Source organism: Tachypleus tridentatus, chromosome 13 (genome assembly GCF_004210375.1).
Source record: "Tachypleus tridentatus isolate NWPU-2018 chromosome 13, ASM421037v1, whole genome shotgun sequence".
NCBI lineage: Eukaryota > Metazoa > Arthropoda > Merostomata > Xiphosura > Limulidae > Tachypleus > Tachypleus tridentatus.
Genome location: NC_134837.1, coordinates 60,375,094 through 60,399,509, shown reverse-complemented (window position 1 = coordinate 60,399,509; position 24,416 = coordinate 60,375,094). Strand labels below are relative to the sequence as shown.

The 24,416-nt window shown below is 33.8% G+C and overlaps 2 protein-coding genes across 3 annotated transcripts in view; one reads left to right on the top strand and one right to left on the bottom strand.

Moving 5' to 3' along the window:
- Window positions 1–23,587, top strand: part of LOC143236982 (transmembrane protein 272-like) — a 29,255-nt gene extending 5,668 nt beyond the window's left edge. For both annotated transcript variants that reach the window (XM_076475735.1, XM_076475734.1), the window contains exons 2-7: window positions 270–363; window positions 2,494–2,590; window positions 6,949–7,059; window positions 15,868–15,927; window positions 21,482–21,691; window positions 22,071–23,587. In XM_076475735.1, coding sequence (XP_076331850.1) covers window positions 322–363; window positions 2,494–2,590; window positions 6,949–7,059; window positions 15,868–15,927; window positions 21,482–21,691; window positions 22,071–22,246 — 696 coding nt within the window. In that variant the 5' untranslated portion in view covers window positions 270–321 and the 3' untranslated portion in view covers window positions 22,247–23,587. The remainder of the gene's footprint in view (window positions 1–269; window positions 364–2,493; window positions 2,591–6,948; window positions 7,060–15,867; window positions 15,928–21,481; window positions 21,692–22,070) is intronic.
- Window positions 19,936–24,416, bottom strand: part of LOC143236980 (cytohesin-1-like) — a 62,266-nt gene continuing 57,785 nt past the window's right edge. The window contains exon 14 of the mRNA XM_076475730.1: window positions 19,936–22,271. Coding sequence (XP_076331845.1) covers window positions 22,268–22,271 — 4 coding nt within the window. The 3' untranslated portion in view covers window positions 19,936–22,267. The remainder of the gene's footprint in view (window positions 22,272–24,416) is intronic.

Below are 24,416 nucleotides of genomic sequence, written 5' to 3'. Positions count from 1 at the left end.
TTAGTAATATAAGCTGACATTTAACAAGAGCTTAACATAGTAAATAAAGTGTTGGTTTGAATTTTATTTTCTCAGATGGGTTTCCTTGGAGAACCAAATGGTCACTTATTGTCTATATGTTGTGTTAAAGTGAGACATACTAAAACAATAGAATATATTTAAAACATAACACATACCAGTTATACATATAGATTGTATTCACCCAAATGTGTTAATATTGTACACCTACTTTTAGTGTGCATTATTTCATTTTGTTTTTCATGTTGCAGTTATAACCAACTTTGTTTCCTACAACTGTATCATCTTTGAAAATCAAAAGTAATGAAGGAAAGTACAGAAGACTTGATAAAAAATGAAAATAAGGTTTGTGTTTACCAATACAGTTTTTAATTTTAAGTCTTTTAGAGTAATAATGTATAGGAGTGTTCTTGGTTATCACAAGTTATCATTAATGAGTAAAGTAGAACATAATATATATAATTGTATATCTAATGATTTATATTTAGACTGGTTTGTTGAAACTGTTTATGTGATGTTATTTATTGTGTTAACTAAGTAATTATATCAGTTTGTCTGAGTAAGGGAGGGAAGGCATTGACCAAGTAATTATATCAGTTTGTCTGAGTAAGGGAGTGGAGGTGTTGACAAAGTAATTATATCAGTTTGTCTGAGTAGGGGAGGGGCATTGACTAAGTAATTATATCAGTTTGTTTGAGTGAGGGAGGGGGATGTGTTGACTGAATAATTATATCAGTTTGTCTGAATAAGGGAGGGGGCATTGACTAAGTAATTATATCAGTTTGTTTGAGTGAGGGAGGGGGATGTGTTGACTGAATAATTATATCAGTTTGTCTGAATAAGGGAGGGGGCATTGACTAAGTAATTATATCGGTTTGTCTGAGTAAGGGAGGGGGAGGTGTTGACCGAGTAATTATATCAGTTTGTTTGAGTAAGGGAGGGGGAGGTGTTGACTGAATAATTATATCAATTTGTCTGGATAAGGGAGGGGGAGGTGTTGACCGAGTAATTATATCAGTTTATCTAAGTAAGAGAGGAGTAGGAGGTGTTGACTAAGTAATGATATCATTTTGTCTAAGTAAGGGATGAGAGGGAGGTGTTTACTAAGTAATTATATCAGTTTGTCTGAGTAAGGGAGGGGTGTTGAGTAAGTAATTATATCAGTTTATCTAAGTAACAGAGGGGGTAGGAGGTGTTGACTAAGTAATCATATCATTTTGTCTAAGTAAGGGATGGGAGGGAAGTGTTGACTAAGTAATTATATCAGTTTGTCAAAGTAATTTGATATACTGTATTTCGTCAAAACTCTGTTGGTGAAATCAGTTTAAACTTTTAAATTAAATCATAGCCTGCAAGTACATAAGATAAAAGAATCATGTGTTACAGACCCAGCATTGAATGGCATGTAACCCTGATAGTGTAAATCCTAATGAAGTACACCTGGTGTCAAGTGTATATCTTAATGAACAGTGTTCACATGATGTTTAAAGTAAGGGTTAATTAATAATATCTTTAAGTAAACTGTAGCAAAGGACTTGTATTCAATATTTGTTGTAAAGCCTAATGAATGCTTGAAGTAAAGTTTAATGAAGGGTGTGTCTTTCCAATTACATTTTTCAGTTATCAGTGTTCTACTTATACATTATGTTTCTATCAAATTTGTAAGGTAGTAAAAGTGAAAAACATAGGATGCTGAGAAACTGTTGAATGTAGTATTTGAAATAAATGTCACAATCAAGGCTTCACTTAAATAGTTAATACATTTTCTCTTTCCAAAATCTTTCTTGTGGACAATCATATTCACAAACACACTGTTGTATTTGATAAATTATGATACGTATGAATTAATATTTTATTATGCTAAGTAGTCAATTACTTCATTTTAATACAGATGAAATATTTTAAAAAATACCAATATTAATCAGTAACTAAATTAAGCCATGAGAAAGTATTTAATATTCACTTGAGACAGTAATGCTCATATGACCATCACTTGTTGTTTCATTGTTATATATATGCTGTTTTGTTTACCTTATATGGATATTACATTTTTAATTGTCATGTGTTTTGATTTAAATAATTTGTTGGCACTTGTTAGATGAATATCAAATTAAGCTGAAATTTTACCTACTTTGTGTGATTTATTAAGTAATTAAAACTTGTTAATTCATTTCATGTATTATTTAAGCATTAACTTGTATTATAGAGGAGGTAGGTATAGAAGGAAATTCTCACACTTATGTCATAAATATTTGATTTTTGTGTGTTCTTGTATTTTGGCAAGCAGGCTTAGTAAAATTCAGTGAAACATTGAAGTATGTTGCTAAATATGTATATCGTTTGGCAAGTAGTTAAACCAAGCTTTGAATAATGACTATACACTATCCCAACTCTCTCTGTTTAGCTAGGAATGTAGTTAAAGGAGGTACTGTTTTGTTGGTTTTGGATATAGTGAACTTGTTTTCTACAAAACAGCCTCTAGAAGGTGAACACCCTGTCTCAACAGCATCTGCCTCTGCAGACTATGGAAGTATGGATAATGCTCCACCAACTTATGAAGAATCTCCAAAAGGTATTAATTTGAAAAGTGAAAGAAACATATGCATATGTTTAGAATGTTTTTGAATACAAATAGATACACAAAGACAAGTAAGTATATATGAATTTAATAAAGATACACACAGACATGTAAGTATGTATGAATTTAATAAGGATACACACAGACATATAAGTATGTATGAATTTAATAAAGATACAGACATGTAAGCATGTACAAATTTAATAAAGATACACACAGACATGTAAGTATGTATGAATTTAAGAAGGATACACACAGACATATAAGTATGTATGAATTTAATAAAGATACAGACAAACATTTAGATAGAACACATTGTTTTCATGCTGCCATATAGTTTATATGCATGGTTGTTCTAACTGCCTGTAATACTCTCCACTATACAGCTTTTTTGTTTGTTCACACTTTAATTTTCATTTTTTTAAATTAACCAATACAGAATATTCATATCTAGGACTCTGTTCAAACCAATCCATGTTTTTCAGTATTTCACTCTCAAGGTGGATTCTTTGATGTGGATTCCCAGCGAAGGTTGTGTATTTTCAGTTCAAGTCCTCTTGGATCTAAACAGCCATCCACATATTTGCCATGCAAATTTTGACCTTCTTCAGTCACCATCAGAAGGTCAAAACATTGTTCGCTCCTCTACATAAAAAATTTCCTTACTCTGTCATATTCATATCCACAATAGCCAACTTAGGCCATTCCTCATTAAACCACATCTTCTGGAAATGTTCACTTTAATGTAGTTTTAGAGGTGTCTGTCATGCAGAAATCTCCCTTTCTTCTCAGTCTTGCTAAGATTGGGGATAAGGAGGGATGTTGGACCATTTCCTTATCAGAGCTATGTGATGGTTCATGTTTGTATTTGGGATTATTTTGCCTGTTACAAGAGGTAAAGTATTAACTTTCTTTACTTGTTGTGGTTTGTAAGAGCATCAATTCCAAATGTAATTGTTTATGTGTAACTTCTGATATGTCTACTGAAGTTCCATGTTTTGTTAATGTAATCAAACATACTGAAAAGTGTGCCAGCAGAGCTTTGTAACTATGATGCCAGTATTGTGTTGGAACCATTAATGGATGCCAGTATTGTTGGATACCATTAGTTAAATATTTTGTGTTTAATGTTCACGTCAATAATCTGTGGGTCATAACTGGCATTTGGAGTTATTGCTTTTGTCATGATGCTTCCACAGTATTCACCACCATACCTTTCATTTATTTGCTCCATAGAGTGCTTGCCACCATGCACTTTGCTCCCATATTTCCAGAGTCTTGATTAAACTTTTCTTGTATTATTTTTCAAAAAATGCTTTGACACAGATCAATAATATTTCTAATGACAAAACTCTTCTACACCATGCATCTCAGAATGGCTGGTATGGGTATTAAGATGACCACGGAAGGATGAAATGTTGTTCTCTCCTTATCAGTAAAGGTGTTAATTACCCATACCAGCTGTTCTGAGATACATTTTTATTTTAAGTGGGTTTCTTGTCATAAAAAATGTTCTATGTCATATTTACACGTTCTACATTTAAGATTTTGTTTTTCCTGCAACAGGTCAGTTGTTCATCCTGTATGATGATCAGCCACTGAGTTTGGAAACTAGGGCTGTACAGTTTTCATCATGACTTGTACATAAGTTCCAGTGTTAATGTTCTTTTAGAAGGAAAATCATACATTCATGGACAAATAATATCACGTTGAGCATGCTATGACGTGGTTAGGTGTGGCATTGTGTGTATATATGACATACACCTTACTTCACCACTTTGTTGTGTGTGAGACTGTGTGTATACATGGCATACACCTCACCTTATCACTTTGTTATGTGTGTGTTTGTGTGTATATGTCTCCCTGTAGTTACTTTTGATTAATAATGTTGTGTTTCCAAATGTTGTCAGTTGTGAATGAAATGTTCAAACTTGATTCACCTGTTAAGATCAGGCATCTCTGCTGTTTGTGCAGTTGATGTCAGTGTCAACTATTGTGATTCATGGAATACTCCCAGATTTTACATTGACTGAGACAACTGCATGCTAATATTTTTTGCTGTCAATGTAACATTAACACATATACTTAGAGCAAGATTGTTAAGCAGTATCTACATTAGTATGATTGCTTATACTGTTACAGTTTGTAGGATATTTGCTATACTAGAAATTTAAGAACCTAAAATACGTTGAAATATTTACTGTAATGAAAGAAGAAAGATTTGGTGTTGAAGGAAATGTTAATACTACACGCTTGTGTAAAAGTGTTACGAAAAAGTCAAAATTATATTTCAGGCCACTTACTGAAAATGAGCAATGGAAGGTAAACAACAGGTGAAACATGAAAACTTGTTAATCTTCATATTTAGTACAACAAAAACTCAGAGAAAGTGATTGAGTTCAGCAAACAGTTAATACTTTATGTGTCCCTCTTATGCTTTAATAACTATAGACAGTCTTTCCAAATGTCTATAATACACTTCTATAAAGTTTCTTTGGAAGTAACTTTTCATTTTTCAAGTTTTTGATTTACTCAGTTGGGTTCAGATCATGTCTCTGTGGAGGACAGAGCATCATTTGAATGACTCTAGAAACTTGTTTCTCAGCTAAGTAATTTCAGTGTAAGTTGGATGAATGGTCATTATCTTCATGGTAGTAGAATTTTTGAACCATGTATTTCAGAGTTGGACTCATCCATCCATAACACATTTTGTCCAATCATTAAAACTCCAGTTCTTTACTTTTTTTGCAAATTTCAGTTTCTTTAGAATAGTTGGAGACCAGAGTAAAGGTTTTATTAAAACTGCTACACAACCAGATATTTTAGTTTAGTTAAGTCTTTTTGATACTGTAGATCTGAACATTTTTATGTAATTTGGTACATGGTAGTTTATTTCATGCTTTAAATCAGTGCCAGTCTTCCTTCTGTCCTGAAGGTTGTATAAACAAAGACAAATAACATCAGTATCATTGAGTTCTGTCTTTAACTTTCCTATTTTCAAATTTCCCTGTCTCTGTCTCATGATCTAGGATGTACTTGACAGTGTTTGGAGAGTTTTTCAAGTCTTCACTAGTTTCTCAGAGAGTCCAATCAGCATCGCGTAAATCTTTTATGCAAACTCTCTGCTCTACTGACAATTCTCCATTTGTTTTTGGCTGTGGCATGACAACAACACTTAATATATAATGTTAAATGTTGTTATCAAGGTTTATTTGTGGTGTATTGTTCAATTGGTTTCTTCTAGCATATACAGTACCATATGCTAGCTTCTTTGTATATATAGTTAATACACTGTATGTGATACCATGACAGTTAATTCAGACCCTAACTTTCATCACTATGTTCCTTCAAGCTGAACCCTTATGACATGCTCTTGGTACAAGTATATTTTAAAGAATGATAAATATTCTCATCCTGGTTCATTCAGTTGTCAACATGAATCAGTGAAATATTACCATAGTACTGAAATTTAAATTCTGTAATGACATGGAAGAATTAGCCATACAGAATGAAAATAATTACAGAATATTCTCTTGTCCTAACACTTGTGTACACTAGTGTAGTTAACAGAGTGAAACAGACAGGTAGAATTTGTTGTATATTTATTTAAAGTTAATATATCTGAAGGAAATATTCTTTAGTAAAAACGTAAATTATGTTAAATTTCTGTAAGTGGAAGTTCACGTTTCTCTTAAAAAAATGATTCCAAACATAAGGAAAACTTTGCAGTGTGTTGAGGGATTTTCAAAAATTAGAAACAAACCTGTTTAAAATTACCTAATTCAACTTCTCTCTGTAGCTGACCAATGAGAGAACTGGGTTACAAGGATCCACTGCATTCTGGATGAAGAAGGATATAGTACACCTGTTCCAGGAACAGTAGAGTGATAAGACCTCGATAATAAATTCACTGCAGTTTTACTGTGTTACATATTAGAATGTAGAAAAATGTCAACTGGAGGGTGACATGAGTAATATTTGTTTTGCCCCATAACTATCATCAGAAAAAAAAAGATGTGTTAATCTAAATGACATCATAGAATGAATCCTTGTATATGATGTTTTTTCAAGATCTAAATGTATGATAAATGAATGTTGTTTAAAAAACAGATAGTCTTGTGGAATAAAGATTAACTCACCCAAACACAAGTAAAAAATCATTTACATTTCTTTCCATATGTATTTGAGTCTGAATTTAAGAAAAGTACTTTCAGAGGTTACAATTGTATTATAATGTTTTCTCTTGTTATGTTAGATATTACTGCACTCTTTCTATAGTTATTTACTTTGAGTTTAAAGTCGATTTGATTATAAGGTAAGGTTTTATAACAAGTTATCTTATTTCCATCCAGGCAATCCTCCATCTTACAACACCATTATTGGAAAAATCAGGAGAGCAAAACAAGAGGCAACAGGACCCTTAGAGTTTGTTAAAATGACATTTGCTATCATCTTTGGATCCAGTAAGTGCTTGCTCAGATACTGTAATTACAACTGTTTCTGTCTCTTACAGTTACTGTAACTAAGTCATTCTAATTCTAATTATTATTGTTTATTTTATGCTGTTATAGTTAATTTAATCATGTCATTCTAATGAAGATAATGTATTTCTTGCTCTTACAATTGATCTAAACCACCTTAGTTCAGATTACATATTCTAAAACTGACACTTATAGTTAGTTATTCCACCTCCAGGATTTCAACTTTGCCCATCTAAGCATTGGTCTGTTTTTTTTCTCACTTTCTCCAGTTTTTTATGCCCCACTCACACACCCTTGGGCCACTCTTCATCTACATCAATGCACCCTCTAACCTTTTACTGTATATAATGACTTCATTTAGATAATTTTATCACTTTTTCTTTACAAATTCTGTAGACATGGTTTCACGACACAATTGCTGAGATAATTAATGTACATGGTTGAAATTTTTCCTTTGCATAGGTATTTTTTTTAAATTGTATTTAATAATTATGATTTAGAAAGAAAAGAAAGGAAAAATTGTAATATGCCATTTTCAAACATGAAATCACAAGTTATTGTTTCCAACCAGGAAACTTATCAGCTCTTTTCTATTCCATCTCTCAGAGATGGGGAGGACTTTCAGTTAAGGCCCTTCATACTTTTCTTCATTGTGAGATGGAGACATCTATTGGTCTTGGGGCTTCTCTCCATAGAGTTGTGAGACTGCTTTTGTTGATGAGCCAGGACAGCCTGGAGAAAAGTTGGTCTCTCTTTGTCTGGTGCCTTTCTTTACTAGTACAGCTTCTCATGAGGTAGTTTGGATCAACCACCACCTGCACCATTTCCTCTTTAGTCAGGCAGGTTTGTGAGATTTGAGGGCTTTCTCCAGTTGCTTTGAATCTACTCCTTCTTTGAAAGATCCGAGTGTGATAGTTTTTTTTTTCTTCTTGCACCTGGTATTAATGGGTGATTTAATACTCTATTATATGATATGGTACGTATATCTTTCCCTCTTTGTTTGTTTGAGTAGAATGCTTTGCTTACTACTGCCAGGTGGATGTATATTTTAATTCCACAGACTAAATCCTCTTATTGATATGTGGGGTTCTAGAATGAACACTTTGATCTCTTTGAAAAGATTCATTTGACCCTAACTCCTGTTTTGAGATTTTTTTCTTCCCTTCATGCTACAGATTTTATTGAAAGCATCTCAGTCATCTCCACATCAATTTGATGATGACTTGAGTCCTTTGCTGACATCTAATTTGATAAGATTGTTAGCTTCTGCTCTTTCTATGATTTTGTGACTTGTATTTTGTTGGGGCTTATTGATTAAAGATGCCTTGTTGGAGGAAGTTCGTCTTCCTACTGTAGGCCTTTATTTTACATGAGTCTCCCTTTCTTCATCTCTTGATATTTTCAGACATCCCAGAGATGTTAGAATTTTGAATTCATGTCACCCATTTGTTGTTTTCCTTGTTGTTAATTTCTATACTTTTTTGTTTTCTGATGAAACTCATGGCACAACAGCTCACCATGTGTCCCAACCTCTGGCTTTTGTTTCTTGCTCTGTTGATCCTCAGAATAGATTCTGTCTTTAGTTTCAAGGTTCCTCCACTTGGGCAGACTATCACCAGTGGTGTCAGTGATTACTCTGCTGAGTAGGGATCTGTGGGTGTGAGGTTACAACAATTGGAAGATACCCAAAATTCATTTACCACATATCCATGGGTTCTTCAGGCTTTGGCATTAAGGTTGATCATTCCCTGTTCAAAGTGGAGTCTTTTTTCAACCTACTTTGGCATTCTTCACCAGGTGTTTGAATAACCAAAGTTGATATTGGTGATATATATATCTCCACATTCTCATAACAAAATTATTCTTTCACTATTTACATTTTGTGCACAGGGGTTAGGTTTTGCAGTTGAGAGATTTGTCCTTTGACCTAGCATTTGTACCATATGTCTTACACTGAGGCATCCTAGGTTTTCTTGTCATCTTCGTACTTGGACCTGTGCTCCCTCCATTATCTAGACAGTTGGTTACTTCTGGCACCATCTCATCAGTTGACAGAACAACACAAATTCTCTCAGAAATCACCAAGGCTAGTTTTCTTACCAGAGCCAAGAAGTCCATTCTGTTGCAGACTTACAATATTTCCATCTTTTTTCACCATATTTTATGCCTGGCTCAGCCACCTCCCAACCAACTTCAGGTTGTGGAACAAACAGCTAAGTTCTTATTTACTTCTCTCACTTTTGGGGATGTGGACATCTCTCAAATCTTTGATTTTATTTGGGACAAGCACATGAAGTCCATCAGGAATTTTGATCCACTGAATCATTCATTCTCTTTCTTCAGAAACAATATTTTTGTTCTCAAGTGGTGTCTGGATCAGATCAACCCATCAGTGTTCTTGTACCATCCTCTTGTCACGAGTTTCATCTCATCACAGATATTTGATCTCAGAGATAGAGTGTGTATATTGACAGTTGGGAATATCAGGGCCTGTGGATGTAAGGCGAATCTCTCTTATATAGCAACCACTTAGAAGTTCTTGCTGTCTATCAAGCACTGGTTTCATGTCTGTATCTCTTGCAGGGGAAAATCATTATGATTCATTCCACAGTGATCTCTTTACATTTCCCATCCTGGAACACATACTCTTGGGATCTTTGTTTTCAATCCTTGGATATTCTCTACTGGGCTTACTTCTATTATATCAGTCTTCCAGCTTGCCATGTTCCAGGAGTGATGAATTTCACAACTGATCAAATGGATGCTTCACTGCAAAGTATTGTGGTGTATTTGCTCTCACTTTAGGACTCTATTGATCAATTCATTTGCCACTCATTGAAAGTCAACTACAGGTGTTTTTAGTTCCTGGTATCTCATCTCTGGATTTTGTCAATAGATGCATTTGGTCAACATTGGATGGGATTGCACCTCTATGTCTTTACCTCAATATATCAGTTATCCAGAATTTTGGCAATGATTCAGTTCTCTACTTGAAAGCTGCTGATAGCCCCCCCCACAACTATGGTTTCCTACTCTTCAAGATGGTCAATTTCTCCATCTTCTACTCTGATTATCTTTATTTGGGCTACTTCTATTCAACATTCTATGCCCAAACTTTCTTAAGATAAAACTTAATGTATGGATTTTTCTACAGTCCTTTGTATGGCATTGGGGTTTAACTTCTAAAGTTGCCTTGTATATGTGTTTCATTGTAAACAAGGGCTGTTAAAAAAATACGCAGACTGTTTGAATTGCGTGGCTATTCCAACAGGTTTTCAGCTGATTGCCCAGATACATTTGTGTTTCTTAGGACCATATTGTATCATGTGCCGCCCAGCGTTCCTATTTACCTCACCATCACGCTCCACTACACTCTATCGGTGTTTAAAACTTAATGTTTTCAGCTGGCTGTTGTACTTTAAGATAATGGCTAAGGCCAGATACAAACTGTTACTCTGCCTTGTGGGACCATCGGCACTGAGTCCGAGGGAACTTTATCACTTGGCGCCAAACGTCGTTGGTGCGCTTGATTGTGTTTTGTATAATTATTGTTTATTTGTATTTTTTGAATCCTCTAAATTTTTGTATTTTCGTTTTCAGTATTTGTTTTACATTCAACACTGGCACATATTGTATATTACATGTACTGTTCATTTATAGTTTTGTTGTAACTAATTTAAATTACTCTTTGAATTTTAATTTTTCTTTAAGTTTGTATATCGAATTTCCTTTTGTAATTATAGTTATTCATTTGTAACTGGAAACTATAGTTTTATAATTTCATATTTGTAATTGTAGTTTGTATATAACTTGTATATTTGGGGATTTAATTACTAATGCATACCTCTATATGTTGTTGTATTTTCATGTAAAGAATTATTTGTACTGTGTTGCTGTTTATGGTTGTTGTTATAAATTCAAAATTTGTGTTTATTAACCCTGTTTATGACAGATCTAGCTTTCACTGTTGGTATATATACTTACTGCGTTTTAGTTTCTATTTTATATATGTTTGTTGTATTTTCCATCTGAATTTTCAGTTTATGTTTCCAAAACTCAATGTTTTATTCACATAATTGTATATTTTGTATATATGCATATATGAGACTGTTTGAATTATGCGGCTGCCCAGTTGGTTCCAGTGGAATCTGCTTGGTGTCGCTAGGTTTGCACAGATCAGCTGATTATGACGCCATTTCCGATTGCAGATATCTTCATTTGTGTATTAGCTATGCGGTTTTAAGTGAAGTGCGATTTTTTCGTTTGGCGGATTTCAGAATGAAAGACCTGAAGGAGCAACGACTTGCTGTGAAATTTTGTGTTAAACTTGGAAAATCTGCGACTGAAACTTTTGCTATGCTTAACACGGCTTACGGTGGTGTTCCTATGAAGAGTACGGCATGTTTCAAGTGGCATGAACGTTTTAAGGATGGTCGACAGTCCATTGAAGATGATGAGCGTCCTGGACGTCCTTCCACGTCAACTGTCGACAAAATCGACACCCTGGTGTGGGCAAATCGACGTCTGACTGTCAGGGAGCTTGCTGAAGAGTGTGGGATATCAGTTGGATCTTGTTACGAGATTTTGACCAAAAATTGAAGATGCACCGTTGCTGCAAAATTCAGCCCTCAGAACTCATGAGTTTTGGCCAAACACTCGATCACTGTTCTTCCCCACCCCCCTACTCACCTGACCTTGCTCTTTGCGATTTTTTCTTGTTCCCCAAACTCAAAAGACCCTTGAAAGAAAGAAGATTTGAGACGATTCCCAAGATTAAGGCGAAGGAGCTGGAGGACATTACAAAAGAAGCGTACCAGGACTGTTTCAACAAGTGGAAACACTGTTGGGATAAGTGTGTGCATTGGGGAGGAGAGTACTTTGAAGGGGTCCCAGACCTGTAACTTCTAAATAAAGTACATTTTGTTTTATGACGTCAGTCCGCGTATTTTTTTAATAGACCTCGTAAGTAGACCCACAATGGCCATTTATCAATGGAAACACACACTTAAACAGCCAGTGGTACCTCATGAAGAAATTGAACCAACTTCATCCAAATGTGCCCACCACATATAATTTTTTGACCTGGTTTATTAACTACATGTTGTTATTTTAAATAACAGAAAGTTTTCGACTCTCCAGTGCTATCCAACACTCTCCAATCATTTAGAGTCCTTCTTTCCAAACAGTCTTTTCACTTACCTATTTGTGGTACTAGTATGGTATTAAGTGCTTTGTCTCAACATTCATTCAAGCCTTTAGCCTCGTGTACCATGAATCACCTTTTCTTTAACCCTTTTGTGTTGGATCATGGGCCAGAGGCTATGTCAACTCGTTTATTGACTTGCATTCAAAATATTACCAATCTGCTATTTTATGAATTTATCAGTACGTTTGAAATTAAATTATAGATTCTAATTCAAATATTAATGTTATATATGAGTTAACTTCATAATTTAAAAGTATTGAAAGAACATACCTAAATATAGATTTTAATGAGTCACATGATATGTTGTATGCAGCAGTGGTTCAAGTTAGATGTTTGTGATGTCAAAATACTAAGTCTATAATTTTGTACAAATTAGGAACTCAAGTTACTGATATTATTAAGCTAGAATGTAAAATAATAACTTTATATCTTTTTATTTCGCTGCAATATGGCTTACAAACTGAATCAAATAAAGTGGCCCTGTTCACCTCTTTCCATTTTTGAAAACAGTCCCTTATATACACTCACTTCAATATATGACTTGTAAATAACCAAACAACTTAGATATCCCCATAGTGGTTTTTCTCAGCCATTTTAATCTGTAGAAAGGCTACCATGTTCTTTGAAACCAAGACTTCAAGAAGGTAGGTTGTGTCTTTAGTCTGCTCGAAGTTTCATATTTTTTTAAACTTATATGTATCTTAGTTACTAAGCTTCATAAATTATAGTAGAATTCAGTGGTATCAGTCTAATTATTTATGATTTTTGATTATTCAACTGTATATATAAAACCTTAAAAAAATTATTTGATATCCTCCATGTGCAAAATTTTGAAAGGCTTAGCAACCTATGTCCAGCAACAACCATGTCATAGTAAGAAGAGAATTATGAAGAGAAATATAGTCTTACTGAAAACAAACATTTGAAATGTAGTTTAGGAGATCTTAGAGATTACTCAAATAATATTTGAAATTTTTGGGATGAAATCACTTTGGACTTAGACTAGTAACAAAAAAGACTCTTTTCAGAAACAAATCTTTGGTAAAAATATTTCATTAAAAAATCTGATGATTTTTACACAAAATATTTGTAATATCTACTAAACATCTACCAAATGTTGTTAAGATATACATGCTATATCAAAAGTTAAATGCAAACACTCAATATGTGCAACCATGTAGACGAAGACATGTACATTATACCGAGCACATCTTGAAAGGGTTAAAGGACATTTTGGTTGTTCCTAGCATATGAATGTTGTAGGTCAGAGTTTTTTGCATTACATGTGCACAGGACTCTATATCACTTCACTATCTACTGTACTTTGATAGCTTTTTTTTTTCATCTAAGACTGTGGCAGCCAGGGAATAAATTCTTTTGCCAATTACATCTTTTCTTACAACCTATTGGACACTGATCATTTGATCTGTCAGAGCCTTTAGGTGTAGGTGATTCACACTAACTTCTTTTGAGATGGCAGAATTCAGCTCTTTATTCATTGGGATCCTTTGTTTCCCAAGATCTATCCCTAATTACTTTGAAGAGTTGGCTTCACAAATTGATATATATGGTTTATTCTGGACTTTCTCAATAGGTGAGGAAGCTTGTGAAAGTCACATCTCACTACATTTCCATCTTTAATTGCCATCTAAATTACAGGATATCATACAGGCTAGTACATGGCCATCACTCAGTTCTTTCCTTTCACAATCAAGCAATTTCTTTATCTGAGGATTTTCAACTACACTAGCAACCAGTTTGACTGTACTTGCTGCCAGCTGCAACAAGCTCTGTTAAAATGAAGTGCTTCATAAAACCAACTATGAGCTCACCAGATAATATGATCATATTATAATATACCACTGCTCATAAGTGAAGGTAAAGGGGACCCTGTCCATTCCTACAGATCATCAGATTGAATAAATTGGGGTCAGTTGGCTTTTAAAAATTTATGGAAATTTATTCACCCTTTGCACTGATTCCAAAGCACTGTTCCTCAAAACTCCCCATCAGGCACTACTCATCAGATTCTAGCAGTGTCTTTATCACCACCTAGTTTCCTGTGACTAGGGTGGTTGACAGATACTTTTCCTCCAGAGTGTTAGAATGTTTCCCTCCACTCTTGGAAGAGAGGGAGAAGTTGGGTTCCTAGATGTCCTCATTAGTCTTCTCACAGAGTGGTCACATCCTGAGTCCTTGGTTAATAACAATGTTCCATGACTTCTCTATAACTCTGGGGACAACTGGAATACTCTTTGCCTGCTTGATGAATGATGATGAATGTTCATAATTCCAGACCAGATGAGTTTTGTTCCTTTCTTTAAGTATTGCATGCATGATTCCATCATTCCAAGCCTGGGGTGTTAAAATTTGGACTTCTTCAAGTTTATACACCTCGGTGTTGCTTACTTTCTCGTGATTCTGTTGGTGTGAAACACATCACTCTGTGGCTACAGATTGGGATACAGTCAAAATTAAATTATATATAAAATGTTGATGTCCAATTGCCTTAGTCACCAATGTGGGGATATAGGGACCAAAACCCCTTAAATTTCAACCATGAATTGTTAATGTTAAACCTTGACTATTTGGTTGGGAATGGTCTACAATAATAATTATTTGTGCATTGTTTCACCCTTGATATAGGAACTAGGTTCAGGATGAAAAGCATACCTGTTCTGGATGTAGTGTGGTTCCCCTCCTTCCTGCTTAAGAACCATTCTTATCTTGGTATATCAATGATCTGTACAGATGCTTTCTGTATGGATAATGTCCTCACTAGCCCCTCAGCCTTCTAGCTATAAGTGTGAGTAGAGGTAAGTATGTTTTAGAAGTTTAACTATTCCCTAAATTAAAATATATTTCCAATAAGACTTACCTCCTCTGGCACTCTCACACCCTTCCATCCCATTAAGAGGTGGTGTTAAAGATTGAGATTGTGTCAGTCTCAAAAACATTGATAAATTTATCTGAATGAGGTGCTTATGTACAATATAGAGAGTGTATTGACAGAGTGACAAGGATGATTGAATGGGATATAAGATACTGGAGCAAATGAAGAATATCAGACCAATGTTTAGATGGGCAAGGCTGAAATCCTGGAGATTGAGGAATACCTACAAGTGTTAGCATATATAAGTACAGGGTGTTCGGAAAGTCACTGTGCACTTGTATATTTATTAACAGAAATGTTTCAATATAGAATACAGGAGGTAAATATGAATGACAATTATAAACAATGTTGAAAGTGACTGCCATTGGCATCAATACAGGCCTGGATCCTTCTTAATTTGTTTCTAAACACTGCTATCAGTTGCTGGCTTGAAATAGACTGAATAAAATACGATTACAAAACTGCACTGTAAGTGGAATATGGTGTCTTTCTTGCTTTTAAATTTAATGTAAGTCATTCTAATTATATTTATTTATTCCACTTACAATTGATCTAAACCACATTAATTATAATTATGTATTTATTCCACTTATAGTTAATCTAAACCACATTAATTATAATTATGTATTTATTCCACTTACAGTTAATCTAAACCATATTAATTATTATTATGTATTTTTTTCTCTTACAGTCGTATGGCTTACAATATTGATTCTTACTCTGTGCATCCCCATTGCTATGGTAGTTATTGGTAAGTGAAAAGGCAACACTTTACATCTGTGAATTAAACATAAGAATAATTTCACCTTTTCTAAGTGTTGTTTTAAAATATTTAGATAAGCCAAAGTAACATTTATGTTTTAGTATATAACCTTAGAGTTAAATATGATAAAATGGAGTTGATTCAAGCATAACTTCATTAGAATAATGTATAGGAATGTTAAAATTATGATATGTAAGCATACCAAGTGTTTTCTAACTTTTATATTAATTTACAGGTTTTAAAATTTCTTTGTTTCTCATCCTCTGTAGTGTTCAGAGTTACTTTGATCTATGTAACTTTGTTGTACTCTGGCATATAGTAGCAACTTTGCTTGCAGGAATATTGCAGCAACATACCAAGTTGTGTGAGCAGGTCAGCAACAGAATATCCTTCATTACTGAGTATATGATATATTTAGATATTGCAGTCTTAATTATGTTGTATGAGAATCGCTGATCACATGGGTGATGCTATTCATTACATGTAAATCCAGACTTCCCTGTTAAGTAGTGTGTTGCATTAACCTATTAATTCTCTTATCTTGTGAAATCAAATCTGCTTATTAATTCATTGCCCCAGCAGAAAGCAATGATTTTTTAGACTACGCAAATACACTTTTTTTTAAACTTGATTTTTGATAATAAATATAGCTTTACATATGATGTAAATCTGAAATTGATCCTGTACAAATCTTCCATTATAAAGTGAATCTCTCTGAAGAAATTGGTTAATTTGAAAATACCATGGACTAGGTTGGAAGAGACAAGCAAAGGTCATCTTCTAGCAGGTGAAATAATGGACATTCATGGGTAAAGACAGTAAAGGTTGTGATACTAAGGATTTTATAACTAACCAGGAGGTATTCCACAGTAACATCCTTAGCTTATGATAAATTATAGACTCTTTCAGAACTGGATTTTGACTTTGCACATTTGTCATTCCCTGGATCAGGAGCTGATCACTATCCAATTGCCAGACCCCTCAAAGTGGATTCCTGTACGTGGTGAAGGGATCTCCAAGAGAAGGTTCCGTTCTTTCAGTTTACCTCTTCTGGGACTTGAACATCTACCTACGTGTTTGTAGGTTTATGGAGGCATGAACTTAAACTCCTTTAACTTTAACTCCTCCCATGAAGGGGAGGAGAGAATCTTGGTGGTTGAGAGGTCCAGCACTAACACACCACTTTGGCCTTGAATTCCCAGTGTCATTTGGCTGGTTCACTTTAGCTAGGGTCAACAGAATACCAGTGTTGGACGTTCTCAATAGGTGTTGTGGACACTGTGTTTGATGCTATTGTTTGTGTATAGTGCTTGAAAAACCCTGGCATTGCTGAAAAGTTCTTATTTTGTATTGTAGTGTGTCCCCTCTTAGGGCTACATGGTGAGAGAGTACAACAAGTACTGAAATGTATTCTGTTTATTATGGATACCACCTATGAAAAAAAACGTGAAAAAATTGAAAAAAACAACAGATTATCGGAAAATGACCACGCATGGATGACTGTCACACAGTGTGATTCCATGCATCAGTTTCTTATTATGCATTCATTATCTGAGAAATTGTTAAAGCAGATGTCTCCCTTTTCATTCAAAAGGGATTAGAGGGACTTGCTTGCTCCCCCAAGTCAATAAGGAAGCTTCATTCAGGAAACATTTTGGTGGAAACATCCTCACCACAATACATAAAACTCCACTTGAAATTGAAGGCCATGGGGAATATACCCATTGAGGTCTCCCCATGCTACTTTGGATTCCTCAAGAGAAGTTATAGTTGATAAAGATCTAAAGAACATTCCTGAGGTGGAGATTTTCATTAATTTCTCCAGCCAAGACATTTCTGAGGTGTGTTGAATCTCCTTTGCAAAGATGGAATTATGTTCTGATTTTGACATTTACATCACCACATCCACCTGCCACTGTCAAGGCAGTTTATCTGAACTGTAAGATATGGCTATATATTCCCAACCCTCTCAGATGTTTCTAGTGCCAGCTATTCGGTCACTCAAAGACGTTTTGTTGTGGATCTTAAATATGTCTGTTATAGTGGCAATAACCACTACAATTACAGTGTGAACTAGAACTACACTGTGTTAACTGTAATGTCTCACATCCCTTGTACTTTCAATCTTGCCCTAAATGGATGGAGGAGAGAAAGGTGAAACATGAAGACTGTGAACAGTCCATCTCAGACATCTGCTTCTGTTCCACTGCAAAAGTGAGAGCACTGACAGAGTCATTTTCAAACCATGTGAGGCTTTTTGTTTTCTGTGGTTAAGTGAGTTGATGAGCCAAAGCCCATCTTTGTCCCCATGTACCAATGGTTCCCCTGATTCACTTCCTTTAGCTTTGGCTGAGATGCAAAACAATTATTTGTTCACACCCTCAGTAGCTAGAATCTTCTTCAACTAACAGAGACCTGCCCACTCAATCCAGGGCAGGATCATGGAGGTCAATAGACCTCCTCCTAATAAAGAGAAACAATGGTCATAAACCAAAGGGTTCTTCACCTAATTGAAAATAACCAGATTGATACAATGGAACTGTCGAGATTTCCATTCGAAAATAGATGACATTAAGGATTTGATTGATTCTTATCCTGTGTGTCTCTTTTTACAGAAAATGTTTTTTAAACCAACTGATACAGTCCCTTTTCAGCAGTTTTGTTTATACCACAATGATAGTTTGTGTGACAGATGAGTGCATGGAGGCGTGACACTGCTGGTCGACTAGCACGTGCCCACTGTCTTTGCCACTCAATACATCCTTGGAAGCCATAGCTATCTGTGTTTCCTTGGATACAACCATCACTGCTTATTCTACCTGTCTCCTATAATCAATCAAACCTTGATGCTCTCATTGAACAATTGTTGTCTCCCTTTTCAATCCTGGGGAACTTTAATGGCCATAACCCCCTCTGGGGTAGTGCTGACATTGATGGAGTCATTCCATAGAGTGTATACTTTCAGATAACAACTTTTCTCTCTTTAATACTGGTTCTTATACCTATTTTTATACACCTAATCAGTCTTATACTGCTGTTGATCTCTGTCTGCTCCCCTGCACTTTTTCTCACTTCTCTTGGGGGAGTTGACAGTGACCTATAATTTTGTAATTCTTATGTAGTGCTCTACTAAAATTTATTTTATATCATATGTAACCTATTGAAAGTCAAGATTTTCATCTATCAAATGGCATATTGTATAACTTTGTGTTCTGTATACAAAATGGTCGATTTCACTTTTAATTCAACTTTGGTTATCATAGGAATCATAATAGCTAGCTTGGATACATTTGTAATAGATCTTGTCACATATTTCAAAAGCCAGAAAAATTATGATTGTTAGAGGAAATTGTATGCTTTTTACATGTTATTAATCTGTTCTTTGGTTCATTATTTAATTAAATAAAAATTGTTAAAGTACTACTACCAATACTTTGAAAAAAGTACAGTTACCAGCTTTAATAGTTGAAGGTAATACTTCTGAATACAGAAGTAAGTATTTTATCTATTATTATAACAGTTACTAAAATGTAAAAGTAAAGATCTCCTTAAGATAGTTAAGTTTAGACTAGGTAAAGAAATGATGATAATAAAAATATTTAATGAGGCAAGCATATGAGAAGCAGCTCATGGGTAATGTAATCTGATAGGATAACATGAACTGCACATTCCCCAAGTGATTCATAACTGCTAAAGGTGTGAATGATGATTAGGTTGACACAGTTCAAGGGGCAGCAGAACAATAAAATTTAATTACAAATGGATGTACACTGCTACAGGTTTAAAGCTACTTAGGATAAATGGATGAAGTTTCATACTACATTTGAAATCATTCTAGAAAGAAAAGGAAGGTAATTTAGATTTATTTCAATTGGGGGGGGAGATCAGTAAAATTGGCCAACCTTATGTTGTTAGGGTGAAGAAAATGATGGATAAAATATAAAGTTTTATTGAAATGTATTTAGGTTTTTGAGGCTACACAGAGGAAATTTGAGATTTTTGAGATAATGAAAAGTATTTTTAATCTTTATATGAAAACCACTTTGTACACAACCAATCAAAACAAATACTCAATGTGTTTATTAAAAATACTTCTTTTAAAATATGATTTTTTGTATGTAGAAGACTTGTGATGTTAAATGAAAGATTGCCAGATTTTGTGAAAAAAGATGTACACACTATATTGAAAGTTAGAAGTATTAAACCTATAAACAGGTCATATGGTTTGGCATATTGACCGAGGCTGTGTGGAGAGAGTACAACATGAATTTATATAACTTCCATCAAAGAAATGGGTATTCCAACTAGTTTATTATATGATGTAAACTCATAATTAACTTAGAAAGTATTATTTGAAAATACATTGCATAATTTTCTTCATTCATGCTAGTAAGGGAGTGTGTCAATTTTTATGTTGAAATATTTGGCAAGTACTGATTTTTTGTGCAATAAATAAAGTATCAAAATGACTAGCATTAGATCTGAAAGAAAATGCAGTTTTACCTGAAATTTCTTGTAAGGAATAGTGCAAAAAATATCTCAAATTGGATCAAATTGAGATATTTGTTAATTTTACCTCAGGTTTAGAATAACAACATTTTTCCTGGTGTTTCTAATGAGCATGATGCAGAAAGTATTTCAACTTGATAACAAATGAAATATTAATGAGTGAGTAAAAGTACAATACATGGACTTCAGAGAGAAGTTTAGATATAACAGACATGAACATAATGTATCCACTGTTTTACTTAGTTGTGATAGAATATTGTCAGTCATACAGATTAAAATATTTTAATAATCACACACTATGCTGAGTAGTTTCTTAATGTTTCATTGAAAATATTTAAAAATGCAGGTTGTAAGTGACGTCTAAAGTAACACAGCGGAAAAGTTTACACCAACAATGTAACTGAAAGAAGGTGTGTAAGGAAAGATAATGATCAAAGTTATAGTTAACTTCACCCGAGTTAAGTAAAAACCTGTTGTAGGCATAACCCTCATTCTATCCTACTGATACTGGTCATTTATATGACAATTAAATGTACTCTTCGTACATTCTTAGTTATAAAGATTGGAATCCATTGTACAATCTATTAATGATGTACTTGGCTTGCTGAAGAGAGTTAAGTTATTTCTAACTACATATATTTATCTAACAGTGTATAAAAATAATAAAATTAACTATATTAAGTATTAAACTGCAAAAAGTACTTTTTTTTTTGTTAACATGTTGACCTCAAAACTGGTTCAACTTGGTAACTAGTAAGTTAAGTACAAGCACCCTTAAACTTATATCTTATGTTAATTTTCTCACAATAGTTTTTGTCTTATTTCCAGATCAGTTTGTCTCGTGTTCTATGGTTAAGTATTTGACTTTGGTTTTGTCTCACATTTCCCATAATTTATGTAAATTCTTGTGACAATTATGTACTGATATTAAGTATGGCTTGGAGGTTATTACACAAACTGAATTAACCGTACATTCCCTTATTATTTTAAAATCCTTTGCTGATTTTTTTATACAATTTTATGTGTTTTCTAGGATCCACATACATTCACAGTTGTCCTCGGCAACCATTCATTCCAATCTTGTTGGTTGTGGGTGGAGCCGTTGTGATTCTTAGTAACTTACTGAATATTCTGGACAAGTGCAGTCGCATGAGAAGTGACACTACATCTGTCCGTAGAACAAGGGTCATAGCGTGCATCACAACTCTTCTCAACTGTTTTACTCTTGCTTGGTTCATAGCAGGTATGTAAACAAAACTAATTTGAACTAAAGATTTCTTGTTATCAAATTATCATATTTTCATAATACCACATAGCTTCAGTGTAACAGAAACATACAAGACAGTCATCTGACACCCAGCTTCAGTGTAACAGAAAAGTACGCGACAGTCGTTTTCCACCTAGCTTCAGTGTAACAGAAACATACATGACGGTTGTCTTCCACCCAGCTTTAGTGTAACAGAAACGTACGAGACAGTCGTCTTCTACCACGGATAAAAAATAATCCACTCTTTAAAAGTGCTCAAGTTTTTCGTTTTAATTTTTAATGAATTAAGAAAATGTTGACTGGAATATATTAAGAGTTACCAAGTTACAGTTTGTTTTTTCTTTGTTTCTTCTAGGTTGTGTTTGGGTGTATGGAATCTACCAGCCCTCTTATGATCCCAACAACAAAGATCTCTATTGCAACAAGACTCTGTATTTATTTTCATTTTGGCTTCTCAATGCCAACTTTATCTTTATGGGTTTGCTGCTTTTGATGGGATTCATTGGCCTTTGTTGTGGATTTCTTCTTTGATACTTCAGAATAGACTTCTTATCATCTTAAGAATGTGAAAACCAAAAATATATCTTTAAATGTGTAATTTCTTTTTAAATCAAAAGTATTGTATTCAGAGCTTACAGTAATCAAATACTTGTCTATCCTGAAGAGATTACTGGAAAAAAATGTGGTTGTCTTCCGTAAGTTACTGAAAAACATAACTTGAGAAACTTGATTGTTTCTTCATTGAAAATCTTAAATATACAGAGCACTGACAAGTTTTGTTATATTAATTTGATGTTAAACCTGTGAACTTCTAGTCTTAATTAAGAACATTATTCTTGTGGTAAGTCTGTGTGCTTCTAACGTTAATTGTATAATTCCTGTTTCTTCAAGTTCATATTTCATGTAATTTTTTTTTATTCCAAGTTTTTCACAACTTATTTAAGTAAACATCAGCACCTCTAAAACTAAGGAACTATAAATGTATAAACCACACAGTAATTTAATTGTAAGAATAACATAATTTATACAAGTTGTAAAAGCATGCTGTGTCTGAAGATAAAGCACTTACTATAACGCTATGTTACAGAATTTTTACTTTTCTTGTTCTTGGGCAGAAAGTGTTATTTTCCAATTGCATATGCCTAAAGTAAGTGGAAAAGACCTATTTTTCTCTTCAAACTTTGCTTTTTTGACCTGGGAGCATATAGAACGAAAGCATGATGGGAGACTGTATTTGGGGGTTGATACGTAAAGCCCCCCAGTGGCTCAATGGTATGTCTGCGGACTTACAACGCTAAAAACCAGGTTTCGATACACATGGTGGGCAGAGCACAGATAGCCCATTGTGTAGCTTTGTGCTTAATTCAAAACAACAACAACCTTGATACGTGAAAGTGATTTACATTCCAGTTGCAAATTTCAAAAAACTACTCACTCCTAAACATTTTTGTTCATTTTTCTATAACTTTAGCATAAATGCATGTAAATCTTGATTCATATGTTGTTTTATCCACACCTCATGTAAATGAAAATGTGCAAATTTGTCCATTTTTACAAAGAAAATGGGTTAATTTCTAAATTTCATTGTCCAGGTCACAAAAGCTAAGTTTGAAGGGAATAATGGCCATTTTCTGTACTTTTACAACATAAGCAATTAAGAAATAACACATACTATCCAGGAACACAATTTGTGTTACATAGTGTTATTTGTTGCTTCATAAAATATACAGTTCATTATATATACTGTATCTAAATATAAAGCACTTTTATAAATTAAAGTGTTGTGTATCTCTTTTAAAAAATATATAGTTCATGTATCTAATATTAAAACACATTAATAGAATAAATACAAATTTTCTCTGCCTCTCTAAATAATTTATAGTTCATTATGTATACTGTATTTGAAGATAGAGCACTTTATTGAAATACTAAATCAAATCTTATCTGTCTTTAAAAAATATATATTCATGATATGTACAGTATCTAAACGTATCACAATTTATGTATCTTGGGATGGTTGGTATGGGTATTAACATTTTTACCAAAATGGAGAACAACGTTTTGACCTCCATAGGTCATCTTCAGATTAACAAAGAGAGTTTGCAACTGACCATTGTCAGGCACATCTCAGGGATAAAAGTGTAAATGGGTATGGGATTGTAGGTGGCGTTGCAGTTAGATATCAGGTTATTAATTAGAATAAGTATAAAGGTGTTCCTTTATATTGGTTTAATTTTGGTTTGAGTTGCTACATAAGTAAGGTTTATTTCTTTATATTTGTTTCTCTACTAAGTTTCTGTTTGTTTTCTATGGTTATATTGTATTTAATTGATTTGCAGTGTTTGAAAACTACAAAACCTTACACAGCTACATACCATATTTTCCCAACATTAGTGAAAAAAATAACTAACATTTGGAAAAAACTTAAAAAAACAACATTCCAGTAAACACCAAATTTATTCAAAAACCAGGTACACAACTAAAGTCCATACTATGTAAAAACTACACTAACAAACGCAATACCTACATTATTTATAAAATACAATGTGATAACTGCCACGACTTCTATATTGGAGAAACAAGCAGAAAAATGGAAACTAGATTTAAATAACAAAAAGAAACCACCTTCACACGTTTTTGAACACTGCAAACCCAATAAACACTATAACCATAGTAAACTCCCTGATACTAAATAGAGAAA